General features: G+C 45.6%; 1 protein-coding gene across 4 annotated transcripts in view; it reads left to right on the forward strand.

The window, feature by feature from the left end:
* LOC147640514 (pentatricopeptide repeat-containing protein At4g18975, chloroplastic-like) overlaps nucleotides 1-18,309 on the forward strand; it is a 142,819-nt gene that overhangs the window by 100,044 nt on the left and 24,466 nt on the right. For all 4 annotated transcript variants that reach the window (XM_086781468.1, XM_086781476.1, XM_086781484.1 and 1 more), the window contains exon 5: nucleotides 3,765-3,977. In XM_086781468.1, coding sequence (XP_086637594.1) covers nucleotides 3,765-3,977 — 213 coding nt within the window. The remainder of the gene's footprint in view (nucleotides 1-3,764; nucleotides 3,978-18,309) is intronic.

Raw genomic sequence — 18,309 nt, forward strand, 5'->3', positions numbered from 1 at the left:
TTTCCTTATGTGTCAATATCTGCTCGGGAATAAGAACCTCGTCAAGTTCCTCCGCTTCTGTCTGAGCCTCATCTGATACATCCTCAAGCACCCAAAAGCTGCTTGCACTCTACCCAAGTGGTAAGCACAAGTCCTCGATGAAGCATAGTAGATCACCACTGCTAAACATAGAAAGAAACTGTCTTCCGAACCCATGAAGCCTCTATGAAGATACGACCGGTGACAAACTGTCGAATGTTTTGCACCATGACACTTCAACTGCTTCTTGTTCTCCTGGCTGACTACTTCTTGTCCTTGGTGTCTTTTCTCCTGAGCTTCATCTTCAACTCTTGCTCTTCACCTCATACAGGCAAAGACACACAATCCTGCACTCTCTCCTGCCCTTCCTTTTCACTTTCCTCATGTTGAAGCTTTTGATGTGACAACCACGGGCTCGCCTCCTTGAGAAAGTCAACGATGTCCCCGACAGCGACGCCTTGAAACTGGCCTGACGGGCGGTGAAACAAACACTGCCATTGAGGACCTAGAAAAGGAAAACAAACAGGGGGAGCTAGAGTGCTCCTGCAAACAGTACACGGACACCGATTGGCCCCAAAATGCAGTGGCGCCCCTTGCGGTATTTCTTTAATTGATTATAAGAGCTTTGATTACAATAAGGCTGGGAACTCAGCCGTCATAGTAGAACTCCTGAAGCCTGCAAGTACCTTGCATCATGGCTTCATATCCACTCGGCATCCACAAACAAGTCCAGCCATTGTTCACATCGAAAGACTCTCTCACATTAAGTCTACATACAGAAGCTTTCTCCTATGATCAGGGCTACCACAACCATCCACAGCCTCTCACCCTATGAACAGCATCACACCCTGACACATCCAGTGCTTTTGCATCACAACACAGACTCCCAAACTGTCTCTCAAAAGAGAACTCGTATCACAGCACAACATACCATACAGTCGACACACCTGTACCAACCCTCTCTACCTTCCAAGGGTACTATCCATCTCTGTCATGGATTCCTTGTCCCCTGCCCAATCAGTAGCAAGGCTGTACCAAACATGTGTCCATTCCTGTACCTTCTGCTTGCATGTGACCTATCTCTTGGAGAAACCCTAAAACATGTTTCCTCGAGAAACCTACGACCTGTTTCCACATGAAACCCTTAGGCCTGTTTCCCTTTGAAACTTCTGTCCTGTTTCCATACAGAACCATTCATGGCACCATTCAACAACAGTGCCAACAACAGCATACATCTAGTTACCTGTTCCCTCATGAAACATCTGGCAACATAGAGATGCCCATAACTGTAGGTCCCTCTGTTCCTTTCTAGCAGGAAGAAAACAATCTGCTCCATGAGCACGCAGCCATGCGAGCTTGCATCACTCCCATGCCAAGAAACATAACCAAGTGACCTGTACTTGCAGCCAGAAACCCAAGTACATAGCTGAATTTTTTTACCGTTATACTTACTGAAGTTCAAGGATGACTCAAGGAAGAAGCTGGTGTTGCTCTTGCGTCTAAAGCCGCAAGAAATCTTTCGTGCTCCACGCGTCGTCTGGCGTCTTCTTGTATGACAACACGGGATGCTACCGCATGGTCTTCCGTCAATCGAATCTCGAATGCTCGCATCTGCAACTCGAGTGGTGAACTCGGTTGTGGTAGCAACCCTCATAAGGGTTATCGGAAGAGGCTCCCTTGTGAATTGTAAGATGCCCAAATGAGATTCTTGCCCATGCTTTTACAGGCTTCATAGAAGCTGGTCATTGGATTCATGAAGGGGTCGGCTTGTTCATAAATCCCCTCACGACCTGTTTTTTTTCTTTTTGGTAGGAGGTGGTTGATCTGGCCGCCTTTGCTATGCTGTCCAGCCAGCACAAGGCTGCCCACCTTGTTGGGCTGGTTGCCCATGGGCAGCCCACAGTCTGGCCAAGCCACAAGGGGGGCTGGCCGACTGGACTGCCCAAGCCATAGGGCTGGCTGCCTTGCTCTCCAGGCCCCCCTAGGGCTGGCCGACAGCATGCCCAGCCATGCTGGCTGTAGGGCATTGCATTGGCCATGGGCCTTCATGGCCCCTAAAGATGGCCCACAAGTGATACCTCTTGATAGGCAAGGGTCTAATACCCTTTCTAGGGTGGCCCAAAGGGCTTCCCCTTCTTCTACATGCATCTACATGCTCTAAGGCTCAGATGCATGGTATCTGGCTACAAACCAAACACTTGGAACACCTGTTATCACTCCAAATGGTGACTCACAGTATGGACTGGCACTGCTTCACGTGCGTCACTTGCAAACCTGACTAAGACCATGTACGGGCTTGTACACCTGATCTTGGACACTAAGAGTGGAACCTTGGTTGACTCATCCCGGATTGGGGCTCACAAGGGACCAGTTTTCCACTCCAGGTCTTGCACGTGCTGTATAGATATGTCCACGTGAATCCAATTGCGGGATTATGCTTAAAACACATGAAGACCTCAGATTTTGCCTTTATAGAATAACCCATGCAAATATGGAATAGTGTCCTCTCTTCCCTCACAATGTCCTCTACATCATCATGTGCACTGGGCTTATCATTGGGCTGATTTTCCACATGATGTCCATTTGGCTGCAAATCATGCTCTACTGCTGGCTGATTTGTTCTACTATCAAGAGCCAGTGGGAGTAGTCCATCAAACATGTCATGTGAGCCTATATGCAGCTGTCTGCTGAATTCAGCCATGGGTTGAACCGCATTTTCAACATCTCTACTCACACAAATTCTTTGACTGAGAGGATTGTAGAGACGATACCCTTTGTGTCACGTGGCAAGTCAGGATGGACACATGGCTGGTTGGACGTCAGTCCAATGTACATACATAATGAGAAAGCCCAGGTGGACCAGTTGGGTGGCCAAAAGGTGACCCAACCCCCTCCCCCCCCCCCCCCCCAAGTCACCTATCTGAACAAAGTCGTCAGACATACCCCTCCTGTGGGTGGCAAGTATCTCTTGAAGGCTCTATGCCCTTTTGTGGCAAGTATCTCTTTAAGGCGTCAGACATACCTCCCCCGCTCTCTCACCCCCCACCTATCTGAACACTTTTGATGCTTTATTGTCTACACTTTACATCCTATCTTATTTTTAGCCACATCAACATAACCACAAGTCACTTGTCCTCTTTGCCTGACACCCAGGGCGGACATCTCATCACCACTCTCTTCACTCTCTGTCTAGCAGTAGGCGTCTCCCTTCATGAGGTCGTTTGGCTGTATTTTTTGCACTTTCTCCTTCCCAACTCCATATCCAGGCTTGCTAGTGTGTTTTCCAAGCTCCCAAGAGTGTTTCCAGGTGGTATGCGCTCTCCTACATAAAATAAGGCCCCTATGTATGGATCATAGCTCTCTGTATATTTGGACTAGGCATGCACATGACAACTTACAAGCATTGGTAGCGATAGTAATATTCCTAACTCACTTGGGGTTAAGTGTCACATAATTGAATTAATGAAAACAAAGGCCTATACTGTGTTATGCTCTATGCTTACTGTATGCTGAACCCTACATGGTGACAATTTTAAAGTTGTTTGCTTACTGGTAGCCTTTTTAAGAAACATTTCTTGCTCGATTGTCTTTTTGAATCTTTTCGTGGTAGGATTATTGATAATCCTCAAGGAATACTTAGTAAGGGAATGCTTGAGCCTTGGATGATACTGTCTGAAATGTCTGTATTTTGTTGGGAGGAATGGAAGAGAGACTTAGAAGGAATTCCAATTTATGTTTTTTTCCAGGTTTTGGAATGGATGTTATGTAAAGGAGAAGGAAAGACACTTCGGACTTATGAGCTCCTATTGCAAGCATTAGACATGCATAAGAGTGTAGAAGAGGCTGAGGCAGTGTGGAAGAATGATATTTTGAAGAGCTCATGGCCTATTCCATCGAGATTGGTCTCTTATGTTTTGGCCATGTTTGAACGCCACCAGAAGCCGATTGAAGTTATCAAGGTATTTACTTTCCTATGAAAAGATTAGAATTATATTTATCCTTTTCCTGCTAGTTGTTTTAAAGATTAAAAAGTAGGGCTCGATTTGAAAACATCCCTTTTCAGAAGCTTACGTTATGGGGTGAAATCATCAATTGTGCCTGGTAAAATGAAATTGATTGGGTACTCATAATTGAACCTCCTATATGGTATAGTGCTTATGGTACCATAAGTTATATTCCATACCTCTTAGTATTGACACAAGAAGTTTTGAGTCAAACATCGTAGATACTAGATGTGTAGAAAACATGTTGTTTCATATTGTGTGAATGTAGTTTTGAAGGAGGGGGAGGGGGCTGTAGGGTCCTTAAATGCTCTTCTGGTTGTTTGCTCCCCATGCATTTGGCACGTTCTACTTGCATCTAGTCACTTGCCGTGAGCTGCTTGCATTGCACAAGCATCTCGAGACAAGGGGTCCGAGCTCAGGGACAAGCGGTTTCAGGAGGAGATTCTCTACTTTGGATCATATCTTTACCCTCAGGGCTATCATTGAGGAGGGCAGAGCACATGGGAGGAGGATCTACTGTGGCTTTGTGGACTTACGCAAGGCCTTTGACACAGTGCCCAGAGCTAGACTGATGCGCAGGCTACAAGACTTGGGGGTTCCATGTGAGCTCATTTGGGGTATTATGGCACTTTATGAGACAGTAGTTGGGCAGGTGCGGACTTCAGAGGGTCTCTCCCAGCCAGTACACTCCACTATAGGGGTGAAACAGGGCTGCCCGCTCTCTCCAACTCTATTTGGACTATACATTGATGAGATCTCTGATTATATCGGGACACGAGGGGACAGAGGAACCGAGTTAGCTGGCACTTGGATACCTCTGCTCTTATACGCTGATGATATTGTGCTTATAGCAGACTCACCAGAGGGTATGCAGAGGCAAGGCACTTGGATACTTTACATGCTTATGCACAGGAGAGTGGGCTCTCAGTTAACCTTGGTAAGACCAAGGTTATGGTGTTTAACACTACAGCTCATGGGTCTGGAGATCAACGCCTATTTTCACATATGGGCAGGAGACAGTAGAGTATGTTGACTCATACACATATCTTGGAGTGGTGTTCGCTGGGCCCACATTTTCCATGAGGGGGGCAACAAAGGCCAGATTGACTAGAGGATATGCAACACTAGGAGGTCTAGAGAGGATGTGCTCATAGGTACAGTTTCAGGAGCCACGCACTAAGCTGTGGCTTTTTGACACGTTGGTCACATCGGCTATGCTATATGGAGTACAGATCTGGGGGCCTAGCCTAGATCGTCACAGTCGATCAGGACGCACATACGATGGATGGAGATCGATGGAGAGACCACTTGTGTCCATGATCTCGAGGATGATTCGGGCTAAGGCCTCGGTACCCCATGAGATTATCAAAGCCGAGATGGGAGCACCACCGATCGTAGTCGAGGCTCTTGCCAGATCAGGGTCCTTCATTCATAGCACCTGGGAGCTTCCCCGACACCGGTATGCACGACTTGCTTTAGAGTCCTCTCATCAGCTAGCCATGGAGGGAGACACTTCATGTTGGTATGCGCAGATAGCATCCTGGTTTGAGCTCCATGGGTTCAATTTAGATAGACTTCCACCCTTCCAGTACTCTCTGGAGGCACCCTCTCTCACCTTGACACATTCTAAGATTAGTAGAGTCATCAGACAAGACCTCATTCAGTTGGACACTAGGAGGACATGGCTAGAGCCCTCACAGGAGTTGGGGACGAAGATGGCTTTCTATAGAGACCATCTTCTCTGCACCATTGAGGATGGCTTTATACTTAGACCGAGCTACATGAATACCCATCTGTCTCATGGATTGAGGTGCGCCATTGGGCAGATCCGCACCTCTTCACATGAGTTAGAGATAGAGACAGGCAGATTTAGAGGCATACCTCCAGGGGATAGGATTTGTCAGATTTGTTGGATAGAGCCAGAGACGGAGGAGCACTACATCTGTCGCTGCACAGCAGATTCGAGGGCGCTACCATTGCCTTTTCAGAGAGGGATTTGGACCACTGGCTAGAGTCATGGACTATTGTGATCAGCGATGCTTGGGTTTTTATCTCTTGGAGATCCATAGGCTCAAAGAGTCCATTATCAGGAGCAGACGCCCGACTGGGAGGGAGTGCACACAGAGACAGATTATTGACTTCTTTAGAGGGACTACCCGGGAGGACACACAGCCGACAGCCCAGCAGTGGGCACCCCGTGGTGGGACTCTAGTTGAGAGAGCTATCCAGTTGGGCAGATCCAAACGCCCGAGGGCTCGAACATCAGAGACAGTGCCTACACCGGAGGATTTAGAGCATCATTGCGATAAACCAAAGCGCCCTCCATGGCCTCAGTGCATCTTGCTAGCCTTCCAAATGTGCTAGGTTGTGATGCTAGTGTCCAAGCATTGTGCTGGTGATATGTAGCCTGACTTTGGCATGTCTTGAGGATGGCACCGCCGACCCACTCCCTAGGTAACCCGCATGACCATACCTCTGTCATTCCCTTTAAACGTAAGCAATAAGACCAAAACAAATGTAGGGATTACTCCTCATCCTTCCAAAAGGTGTGCTATTGCAATCCACATCCTCTGTGCCTCTCTACACTCCCATAAGCAATGGTAGACTATCTCTAAAGCTCTTGCACATCTCGGACAAGGTGGGCTAGCACAACCGATCTCCACTAGTTGGTGGCAAGGCTACCATGTGGAGAAAGCCAAATAAAAGAGGAAATCTTGGTTTTCCTGTATGAATGCCACAACCTCTGCCAAAAATCTCTCTGCATGTCAAGGGGGATCCCATAAGCCTCCCAATGAGGGTCTAAGAGTAGGGACTCTCTTAATTTGTCCCAAGACAAAGTGTTTAGCGTTCTGCACAGTGTAACTGAAGAAGGGCATGTTTTTCATGGGGCTAAAAGCATCCCTCCACTCCCACTCACCGGGGTCCCAGTGCAAGTATCTAATAGGTCACCCATCATATAACCAGAGGCTCCAAGAGTCCGTAATCATCTTATTACAACCCCACGGATCTCCTAAACGCAAAACACGAGTGAGTAGTACAACTCCCCCGGGGGGGCAAGGGGGGAGGGGGGGTGGAAAGAGAGAGAGAGAAATGAAATGTTATATTAACGTCTTCAAAAGGCCAAAGTGACCTATGAGACCAAAGTTACAACCATGTGACATCTGATACACTATCTGGAAAAGAAAAGAAAGAACTGAAGGTAAGTATCTAGCCCTACAATACATCAGTAGGGAGCATCCGGAAGCAGCAACTAGGGAGAGTGGGAAGCTAATGCTACTAGTCAAAATGGGGTACATGAGTACATGGATACATGAATACATGAATATGGGGAAGTACAAAAGTGACAGTGAGTACAACAGTATATGGCTGGAGTGGTAATCATCCTAGGAGCTCTAGCATGGGTCTCTGCCGGATGGCCTGGATATCTGCCATAGTGAGATGCCTAGTCGGACGAGCCCGATGCCTGATAGAGAGTGCATTTGCAGGATCTAGTGTGATATTATCCACACGCTCATGGCCACTTGGACCAGGATTCAAGAATCTTCGAGGCCTGCAAAGAGAAAACGTAGCCAACTCTTGAGAATGGAATCATGGCATCCTTTTCACTCTCTCATATGGGACCTTGCTAGCAGCACAAGGCACCTGATTGGTTGAGATTTCCCCCCTACTTGATCTGAAATCTCCCTTTTGTAAACTTTTTCATGCTTAATAGAAGTCTCTTTTCTACGGGGGGGGCCAAGAGGGGTGCAAACCACCACCCAACCAGAGATTCGCATCTGCAAACCTCTCTTAAGCCAGAGGCTAAGGGTTAAATCCTATGAACCATGCTTGTCACCCACCTGTGTTTGTAAGAAACCCTAACCATGTACATGGAATCTTGTATCAAGGGTCTTGAAGATAAATATAACTTGGACATGTTGTCTAACCTAGCACAGTAGGCTTCATGATTAGACATGAGTTCTTATTCCGGAGGAACCCATGAATGGACATACTTTTGTCCCTAAGTGGAGAAGTGTGATTAGACATGCTTTATAAAGATGATGGACTATGCACTCTTACCTTTATGGTGGAGAGTATAGATGGATACAAAGTGTATTGAACGGGCACATGCACATTAAGTTGCTTGATGAACCTGCATCGAATTCTGTTTTGGGAATGCGTGAACACGTAGGCATTCATCCTTAAGCATCAAATGTCTTCATGTTATTGGTTGTTGATCTAGCTACTTGTATTTTGCAGGAGGTTAAGTATTATTATTACCTAAATTTCAACAAATTTTAAAGATATGCTAACTTTTAGGATCGAAATCTGATATAAGAGATTTCCCTTCATCTTTTGGGAAAATGAAGGTCAGAATCAGAATCAAAATAAGAACGGTAAAAAACCCTGCAAAGTTTTTAAAAAAAGGGAAAAAAAAAAGCTGATGTGGTGGTGACGAATCTTCTCGCCCACGCCAATTCAGTAACTTTCCCTTCAGCTGAACATGCAAACTCATTTTAGAAGTTTAGTTATCAGCATCTCTTTCTATTTCTTCAAGGGGAAAAGTTACTTGTGAAGAACCATGACTTTTTATTTTAAAAAAGAAGATTAGACCATCTCTTTCTATTTTGAGGAGAGAACTATTAAGAAAGTTTCTCATGCACACTCATTAATTCCATCTCTTCCTATTTTCAAAAAGGAGATGCACTTTTAGAAACCATCTCTTTCTATTTTTGAGAGGGAGATGCACTTTTAGACTATCTCTTTCTATTTTTGAAAAGGGGGAAAGAACTCCACTATTAAAAGAGGCTAGCTATCCTCATTATACAGATATGAGAGGAGAGGCAAGAACTTCATAATCATTTTGTGTGAGAGAGGAACAACACTTAGAGCTTGAGAGCAAGAAGACAAGGAGGCTAAAGCTACTCTATCAAGTGTGGAGATTATTTTGCAAAGAGAAGACCATCACGTCGTGCTGGAGGTGTTGCCCAAGTGTATGCGAGAAAGTGTTTCAAAGCCCTTGAAGAAAAGCTAGCTGAATTCTTCTTCGAAGGACTGCACTCTTGTGTGTATCCAAAACACAAGAGAAGACAACCGGTTGTGTGACCCATTGGAAGGTCATTGGGGTGGCACACGGACGGGTGAGTTTCTCCAACTCTTGTGTGTGTATGGTAAGCCATCACGTACAAATTAGGAGATTCCAAATCATTTGTTTTCAGCCTTTTTTGATGGTATAACCATGCTGATTGTAATCAACTAATTGTAATCCAGGTCTATGCTATGTTGACTTTCTCTCGTCCATTCTTCTATCTATTTTCTCAAGTGATTGTTGAAAATTCTGAGTGGTTTGCTTCAAAATTCAGGAGTAATTAAAGTTGGCTAAGTGTGATTAGCAATGAATAGTTTGTTACGCAACTGTAGCAAGTTTCATTGGTATCAGAGGGGTGTTATCTTCCTTACCTTGTTGGTAGTTGAAGACAATCCCTAGGAACAGGCCTTTTGTTGCTAAGAAGAAGTCTAACCACAGATAGATTTCAAGATCACTGGCTCATTTCAGTGACTCCGTAGAAGTTTCATCTTCAAGAAGAAGAGTTGGTGATGTTGACAGAGCAACTAGAGTACATGATGAAGGGCCTCAATCCTCAAGGTCTATAAGCCATGGAGAAGGCACACGGTATACTTCTCATGCCAATGGTGAAGTGATGTTCCTTCGTCGACTCAAAGAAATGGAGGACTTATTAACCGATCCGGATGTGCAAGCGGTGGTATCAAGGAAGGCCATCTCATTTTGAAGATTATGTGAAGAAGTCAAAGTTAGGTGATCCTTTGGTGTTTGCAAAGGAATATCTTCATGAGAAGGGAGTCGTTGGTCCGGATTCATCTGGGCAAGCGGTTTTCTTGGAACCATGCATCCTAGCTTCCTCTAGTCTACCACCAGAGCGGAGTCACCAATGATGGTAAAAAATGCGGCTATACCAGACATCAAGGACAAGGAGAAGCAAGAGACTTGTAAGCTAGGAGATAGAAGTGTGAAATTACCATATTATGATGGGAAGGACAGTGACATGACAAAGATCTTAGCTTTCATCAGGGAGTTTAATTTGGCCTTTAAAAATTGTAATTATTCTGAAGAATCAAAACTCCATCAGGTAGCTATACATCTCAAAGAAGTTGCTAGTTACCACGAACCTCAATCGAAAAACTTGGGAGGAGTTCAAGGAGATGTTCAAAGCTCAATTTTTGCCCACGGACTTCAAGAAGGTGTACATAGAGTGGGACAAGTTGGATCAACAAGGAGATAATGTGCAAAAGTACATTAATTGGTTTTGGGATGTTTATCTTAAAGCTGCTCAATACATTGACATCAGTGATAGCGAAGCCATCCGCAAGTTTGAGGGAGGTTTGAATCCTCTCCTACAGCCCCTTATGCATGTGTCCCTCAGAGACACTTTATAGAATTGCATGGAGTCTACATTGAATGCGGAAGCTGTCACCATTTGGTCCATCTCCATTTCTGGTGCCACTTCTATGGGACTAGCACTCCATAGAGCAGCAAGATTTGTGCCATGTTCACATGGGGCCAAGCCAATGTCCCATGTGAAAGGGCCAGTCTTTTGGTGTCACATGGACCAGAGCCAGATTAGTGCCACCCATGTGTGACCAGTGCTGTGTCACATGGACGGGAACCAGTTTCGTGCCACCCGTGTGTGATTTGCTTCGTGCTGTATGGACGGGAGCCTGTTGGTGCCACCCATGTATGGCCAAGATGGTGTCTTACCTATGGGACTGTCACTCCATAGGAAGACCAGGACATATTTTTATATTTCTGTCGCGCAAGTTTTGTGCTTGACAGGAACTTCTTGTACAAGTTTCATGAAAGGGAGATTTCGTCCATTATATGTGCACATGCATTTATGCCTGCATGCATAAATTTGTTTTTGCATGACTTGTTTGCGTGTGTCTACCTGTTATGCCGTGCCAGTACACTGGACGAGGACGCCCCCAGTGTACCGTGGAGTGTTGTTTGTTGACTCGGTGGTGTGGCGTGTGAACAGGTGGTAAGTATTATCATTTTTCCCTTTTCAAAATGTAAAAATCTATAAGTTATAGCCAACCTTAATATTTATAAGGCAATGTGTTCACACACATTTAAAAGGACTGGACATTTTCTAGTGTGGGTGCCCATAGTATTAAATGGGTATTAAGGTATAATAACCTTTGATAAAGGCTTTGCATGAAACATTTTTTAGTACTTTTTCCCACGTGTGTGGCTGGTTGTTTTTTCACTCCATCGCCTGTTGGCTACTCTCTCTCTCCATCACCTCTCTCCCCAAAAGGCTGAATTCAGTTCTGTACCCGCCTCCCAGTTGCTGCCCGCCTATGGTACTTGCACTATACCTGCTGCTGTTGGTTTTCCCACGTGCTAAATCAACTGTACCTGGCTGTACCCGCCTGCTGTACCTGACTTGTTGCTGCCTGTAGCTGCACCTGCCTGAATCTGTACCAACTGTATCAGCTGTACCAACAGTACCTACTGTACCTGCTGCCCGTACAGTACTTGTTGCTTGAATATGTACTGTACCTGCTGCCCGTACATATTCAGCTCGTGACATGAAGTGGATGGTGAAGAGGAAGGGGTCTTCTTCGGAGGAGCCGCACCCAAAGAAGGCGAAGAACCAAGAGAAGCAAGAAAAGAAGCCTTGGCCGTTACCTAGCCTCCAAATCATCCAATCTCAAAGATCAAGCCAAAAAGCCTAATCCAATCTTCAAGAAGCTGACTAAGGAAGAGCTAGAGCAATGCATCAAAGAAGGAAGATGCTTCCAATGTGGACACATGGCATGGGAGTGCAAAAAGAAGGACCGAATAAAAATAGACATCGAAGCCGAAGGTTGGTAGCATCGCTGATGTGCAAGCTCCCGAATCTACCAAAGAAAGGCAACCATGGAAAGCATTTGGTAAGCTGAGAAACCAGCCTGTGGTTGTTATGATTGACTCTGGGTCTACTCATAACTTCATCTCTGAAGAAGTAGCCCGTGCTATTGGTCTAATGGAAGAAGACAAAGGTATGTTCACTATTGCTGACACACTTTTTGGACAAGAAGCACAAGTTGTTCTTGTGAAGCATCCTTTGAGGATTTTCATAGGAAGTTACTTGGACCATGTAGACTTTCTCATAGGTCCTACTCAAGGGTGTGATGTGATGCTTGGCATGCCTTGGATGCATAAGGTCAAAGCTGTACCTCTCTACGATCAAGATGAAGACAAACACAAGATCACTCATAAAGGAAAGAATAATGTATTAGAAGTAGGAGCTCGAGGAAAGTCCATTCCTCTTGTGGGTCATGTACAAATTAAGAAGGCAATGAAAAGTTCCATTTGCAGTTATTTAGTCTTTGCACAAGAAAGTAAATCTAAAGATAATGTAAATGTTGGGCATATCAACTTTTTGAAGCAATTCAATGATTGTTTTAGTGAGTCGATTCTAGGAGAACTCTCACCTGAGAGACCTGAAGATTATAAGATAGATATCATTCCGGGAAGCTCAATTCCAAATCAAGCCCCTTACTGTGTGAGGGCTTCACAACGAGAGGGGATCGTGAATCAAGTGAATGCGTTGCTAGAGAAGGGCATGGTCCGACCTAGTCACTCTCCTTACTGCTCGGCCAGTTTTGCTAGTACAAAAGAAGGATGGTTCTTTCCGCATGTGTGTGGATTATCGAGCCGTCAATAAGGTTACCATAAAGAATAGATTCCCTATTCCAAGAATCGATGATATCTTGGACACACTAAGTGGAGCTTCAGTTTTCAGTCGGGTTGATTTGAAGAGTGGGTATCATCAAGTTCGAATTGCACTAGAGGATATCTCCAAGACAGCATTCCGTACCACTTTTGGCCTCTATGAATTCTTGGTCATGTCCTTTCGTCTAACCAATGCACCGGCTATCTTCAACCGAACGATGGATCGAATTTTTGGCCAACATAGAAGATTTTGTGGAACTTTCTTTGATGACATTATTGTCTTTTCACAAAATGAAGAGGAACATAAGAAGCATTTAACTGGAGTATTTCAAGAGTTAAGAGCGCATAAATTGCACATAAATCCAAAGAAGAGTTCTTTTTGCAAGAAATCAAGTACTTGGGACATCATCCGAGCAGGTGTACGGATGATGGATCCGGCCAAAGTCAAGGCCATTGTGGAGTGGCCAACTCCGAAAGATGTCCATGAAGTGAGAAGCTTCCTTGGACTTTGCTCATACTATCGGCGGTATGTGCACGCTATTTTGCACACATTGCTACACCTTTGAATGACTTATGCAAGAAGAGAGCTGTTTTTAGCTGGACTCAGAGAGAGCCTTCAAAAGGCTGAAAGAAGAATCCAGCAAACATATTGTTTTGCATCTACCAGATTTAAATAAAGATTTTGTGGTACATTGTGATGCTTCAGATGTAGGCATAGGTGTTGTTTTAATGCAAGAGGGAAGACGGGTTGCCTATGAAAGTCGGAAGTTACATGAAGGTGAGAAGAACTACTCCACCTATCAAAAGGAATTGCTTGCAGTGGTCCATGCATGCCTTGACCATTTGGAAGCATTATATCTTGGGGACTACTTTTGTGGTCAAGACTGATCACCAAAGTTTGAAGTACTTTCTTACCCATAAGAAGTTGTCACCTATGCAGATGAGATGGAAAAACTTCTTATCCATGTTTCACTTCACAATGGAGAGCATGAAGGGCAAAGACAACTTGGTGGCTGATGCTTTGTCTAGAAGACCTAAAGTTGGTGCTATCACTATGAGATATCACACCGACTTCAAGGTAATGTGTGATTTATATGCTACAGATGCAGATTTTACCCAGGTATGGCACTGTTTACAACTAGGAAACATTAAGACACCTTTCTCAATAAGGGAAGGTTTCTTAATAATGAAGTATCAGCTTTGCATGTAAAGGAATTAAGGCAAAGGGTCATGGAGGGATGCCATGCACCTCCTTTTGCTGGACATAGGGGTATTCTTCCTACCACAGAGATGTTAGAAAGATATTTCTATTGGCCTTCTATGAGGAAGGACATTGAGGCATTTGTTGGTGAATGCATCACATGCCAAAAGGTGAAGTTTGATCAAGGTAGGTCACAAGGCTTATTACAGCCTTTGCCTATTCCAGAAAAACCATGGGAAAGTATTGCCATGGACTTCATCACAGGATTGCCTAAGACTTCAAAGGGGAATGATGCCATCTGGACAATTGTGGATAGATTCAGTAAAATGGCTCACTTTGTTCCAGTGAAGAAGACAATGGAGGCTAAACAGATGGCTACTACATATTTGGCCTAAATTGTCAAACATCATGGACTTCCAAAGATCATAGTGGGAGATAGAGATCCAAGGACTACTAGCTTGTTCTGGAGAGCCCTCTTTGAGAATGTGGGCACTAAGCTTGATTTTTCTTCTTTTTACTCCTTCCCCTCCCCCTCCCCCTGCCCCTCCTCCTCCTTCCTCGCCCCCGTCTTTACCCACAACAGTTTCTTCAGCCCCGTTCTCTACATCAAAGCCCGCCCTCCCCCTTCCCTCCGCCTCTCCAGAGCACTCCCATCGCCCCCCTCAGGCCCCGACTCGAAGGGGAGGCAGCCAGCGAGTTTCGTTCGCCAATTGATTCACCGTTTCTCTGAGCCAGTTGAGATGACCATCATCGCCTCCCCGGTGAGGGCTCTCCCGCCAGAGTCCCTAGGTGGGCTCCCCAGGATCTTAGGGAGCCGGTGGATTATAGTTTCTTTCGTTGTCTTCGAGCAGAAGGGACAGATATGTTTCACAGTAACGCCTCTTCGGACATGTGTGGTTTTCTACCATTCCATGCCCTCTACGCCAAATAATGGCACGATGATTTTCTATTTTCCTTTGAGTGTAGCCCCAGGGACGAGTGGGACTCAAAGTCGGTGACTACCGCCATCCAGGGTCAGGCAGTTGAGCTATCTCATGATCTTCACGATCTTCGCATCACCAACGTACTCACCCATCTATGGCCATTGGCTAGGATGGAGCTTGGAGGCTCAGCCCAGAGAGACCAAGATGGGGAGATGGTGGCCTCCAGCCTGGAGCTGCTACTATTTGTGTTCATGCATACTTCTGTCGCAGTACCTCTCCCCCCCTCTTACAGGTACCTCCATTGTGATCAATGGAGTCCAGAGTACGCATACTCTCGCACTCGAAAAGAGTGCATCACATGGAGGACAAGATCCGCGCCTAGGTGTGCCTTTGCCGCAAGACGGATTGTGATTATTTCCTGTCTAAACTCTCACATAAGACTCTTGGAGTGGAGGGCATTTCTGCCAATTCCGCCTCACACAGAGATTTCATGGAATATACAGGGTTTAGGGGGGGCTCAGTGCTTCCACAGACGAGGCGTCCTTAGAGGAGAGCTCAGAGAGCTCTAGTGGGGGGACCTATTGACATTCTTTTCCTTCCGGAGCATCACCTCTCAGAGGGACGTACCCGTTGATGTGGGAAGATTTTACCAGGCAGGAGTCATACTTTTTGGTCTCCATCCTTCAGTCCTTCAGGGACGAGTTTGCATGTCTGTCAGTGAGCAGCTTTTGCCAACCGTGACAAGCTTAGGAGTCATTGTCCCGAGACGAGCACTGTGGGTCACCATTTTGATTGGAGAGGATATCAATGTTTATGCCCTGAATGCCGCTGTAGGTAGAGCCCTCTTTTGGAGCACAGTTTAGCAAGCCCTTCCCCAGGTTGACTTTTGGTGCATGGGTGGTGACTTCAACATGATAGAGGAGGCAACAGAGGACAAACTTGGAGGAGGTACGACCACAGTCTCAAGAGCAAAGTACTATGCCTAGGAGGAGCTGATACTAGTACTTAGGAAACATGACCCTTCGCATCTTCCAGAGTTTGGGCGCAGCCCTTGGAGCCTCAGTTTCTAGAGATCAGATAGGAGCAGCACTGGCCCCAACCTGTAACTTGGTAGAACACAATGCTAATCAATACACTTAAATACACTAAGAATTGATGGACACTTGCTCAAATACAAGAAGTAAATTGTTGAATTGACAAGAGACACACAATGAGCCGGAACGGCCGACCCCTCCCTCAAATAAAGTATATTGATCTTGGGAGAATCAAGTACATAGTGCCATAGGCATTTCTAACCAGATTTCCATATCAATGCATATGAATACAGTATTGCAAACAAGTGGTTGTCGATGAAGACTTACAATCCACATTACCCTCTCAAGTGCCCATGTTCCCTACCATCTACTCTGTATTGTTCCACCAACACATGGTAGCAACAATCTGCAAGAGAGCACGTAGGACAAGAGAACACTACAGAGGGTATGTGATCTTGTATTCCGGTTCCTCCCTCCTGCTACTTGCTCCCATATTTAAGCATAAAAGCTTACCAATAGCAAGTAGAGTCGATGACAAGAGAGCACGTAGGACAAGAGAACACTACAGAGGGTATGTGATCTTGTATTCCGGTTCCTCCCTCCTGCTACTTGCTCCCATATTTAAGCATAAAAGCTTACCAATAGCAAGTAGAGTCGATGACAGCAGAAGTCTTCACGATGGAAGTCCTCGATTTGTCGCCTTTCTTCGCTACAAAAGTCTTCAAGAGGATGAAGGGAACCCTGGGAAAGCTTCCCCTATGGATCAACTTGAGAAAAGAGGGCTGAAATTAGGGTTTGTAGCAAAAAGACCAGAAATTACAGCAATAAAGAGAGCTGTTTTGCTGAATTTCAGTCATTGGGAGTGTGTAGGAGAGTGATTAGCATCCGGAAACACTCTTGGAAGCTTGAAAATCACCTTAGCAAGCTTGGAAATGGAGTTGGGAAGGAGAATGTGCAGAAAATGCAACCCAACAGCCCTCATGAAGGAGGCGCCAATCTCTAGAGAGAGGAGGAGGAGTGAGGTGGTGAGTTTTCCAATGTAGGTGGCAGGTAGGTCCTTTGTGGAGCAAGCTAGAGTGGACACATGGTTGGTTACTCCCTTTGTACAAAGGGGATAAGGTCTGGGCGGTGGACATTGGGTTATGTCCACCTCAGGACATCAGTGTGAATACCGGGCTGGTCATAATTTATAAGTGAGTTTTGGTCGCCCAAAACTTAATGAAGTGTGTACACACTTACTTATAAATTAGTGCTAACTCTTAAGGCTAGGTTTATGACCAATACTTACCACCTGTCACATGCCACATAACCATGTCAGCAGACAGTTTCACACGCACGGTTCGCGGGCAGGCGTCCCCTTACTCGGAACTACACATTAGTCAAGCAAGCATGAAAACAGCATGCAATTTCAATTGCAAGCAAGCACATAAAGATGCTATGCAATGCAGCATTGGTATGGACAATCCCCGTTCATGAGACTATACCAAAATAGACGTGTTCCAGGCAAGTACACGAGGTACCAAACCCAATGGAACACCAATCCACCAAGCATTTCCGGGCATGTACACGGAGGCACAAGTCCCAACGGAAAGCCAAGTCCATAGTATCACATGAGTGGCATCAATCCCCGGCATATACAACTACCATGGACACGAGTCCAATGTACATACATGATGAGAAAGCATGGGTGGACCAATTGGGTGGCCAAATGGTGACAACCACTCTAGGCTTGATAGGTTTTACGTTTATGAGTGGGCTTGCGGCCGTCGGGGCATGATTGGTATCTTGACAGGCACTTCTTTTTCAGATCACGCCTCGGTTATTCTGCCCCTAGAAGACCCTTGGAAGCACGACAAGCATGTGAGCTCTAGGATTCCAAACAGCCTTATTCAGGAGATCTACAACAGGATAGAGCAGATTTGTAGGCATATGCTTACTTATGGTAGTGCTATGTGTGAACAGGACTTAACCAAGGGCACTTTTTCCCATGTGGTTTTTCCCCTTGGACATCAAGTGTGAAAGGACATTTTGTACTTCTATATTATATGGATGTGGCACACATGCAAGGGTTGACTTGCATTTTGTGGATACCACTTTTTTGGCTCTCTCTCTTTCTCTCTCATTTCTGTGTGAGCTTCTCTATCCTGCACCTAACCCTAATGTGCAGGTTTGTGTGTGTGAGTGTGTGAGTCCAACACCCAACAATTGGTATCAGAGCTGAGAGCTGGGAGCTGGCCCTGGAATTCTGCCTGTGGAGAATCTGCAGCAAACCCGGCGAAATTCCGTCCATTTTTGAGCTCTGGGACATTCACTGGTTTTCGTCGCCGCCTCCGCCCAGCTCCGCCGCTTCCGGTCCTCTGCTCGCCGCCACCGCCCAGCCTAGCGGGCACAATCACTACACAGAAGCCCG

The sequence above is a fragment of the Cibotium barometz genome, chromosome 3 (genome assembly GCF_041138505.1).
Source record: "Cibotium barometz isolate CiBa-2024 chromosome 3, ASM4113850v1, whole genome shotgun sequence".
Taxonomy (NCBI): domain Eukaryota; kingdom Viridiplantae; phylum Streptophyta; class Polypodiopsida; order Cyatheales; family Cibotiaceae; genus Cibotium; species Cibotium barometz.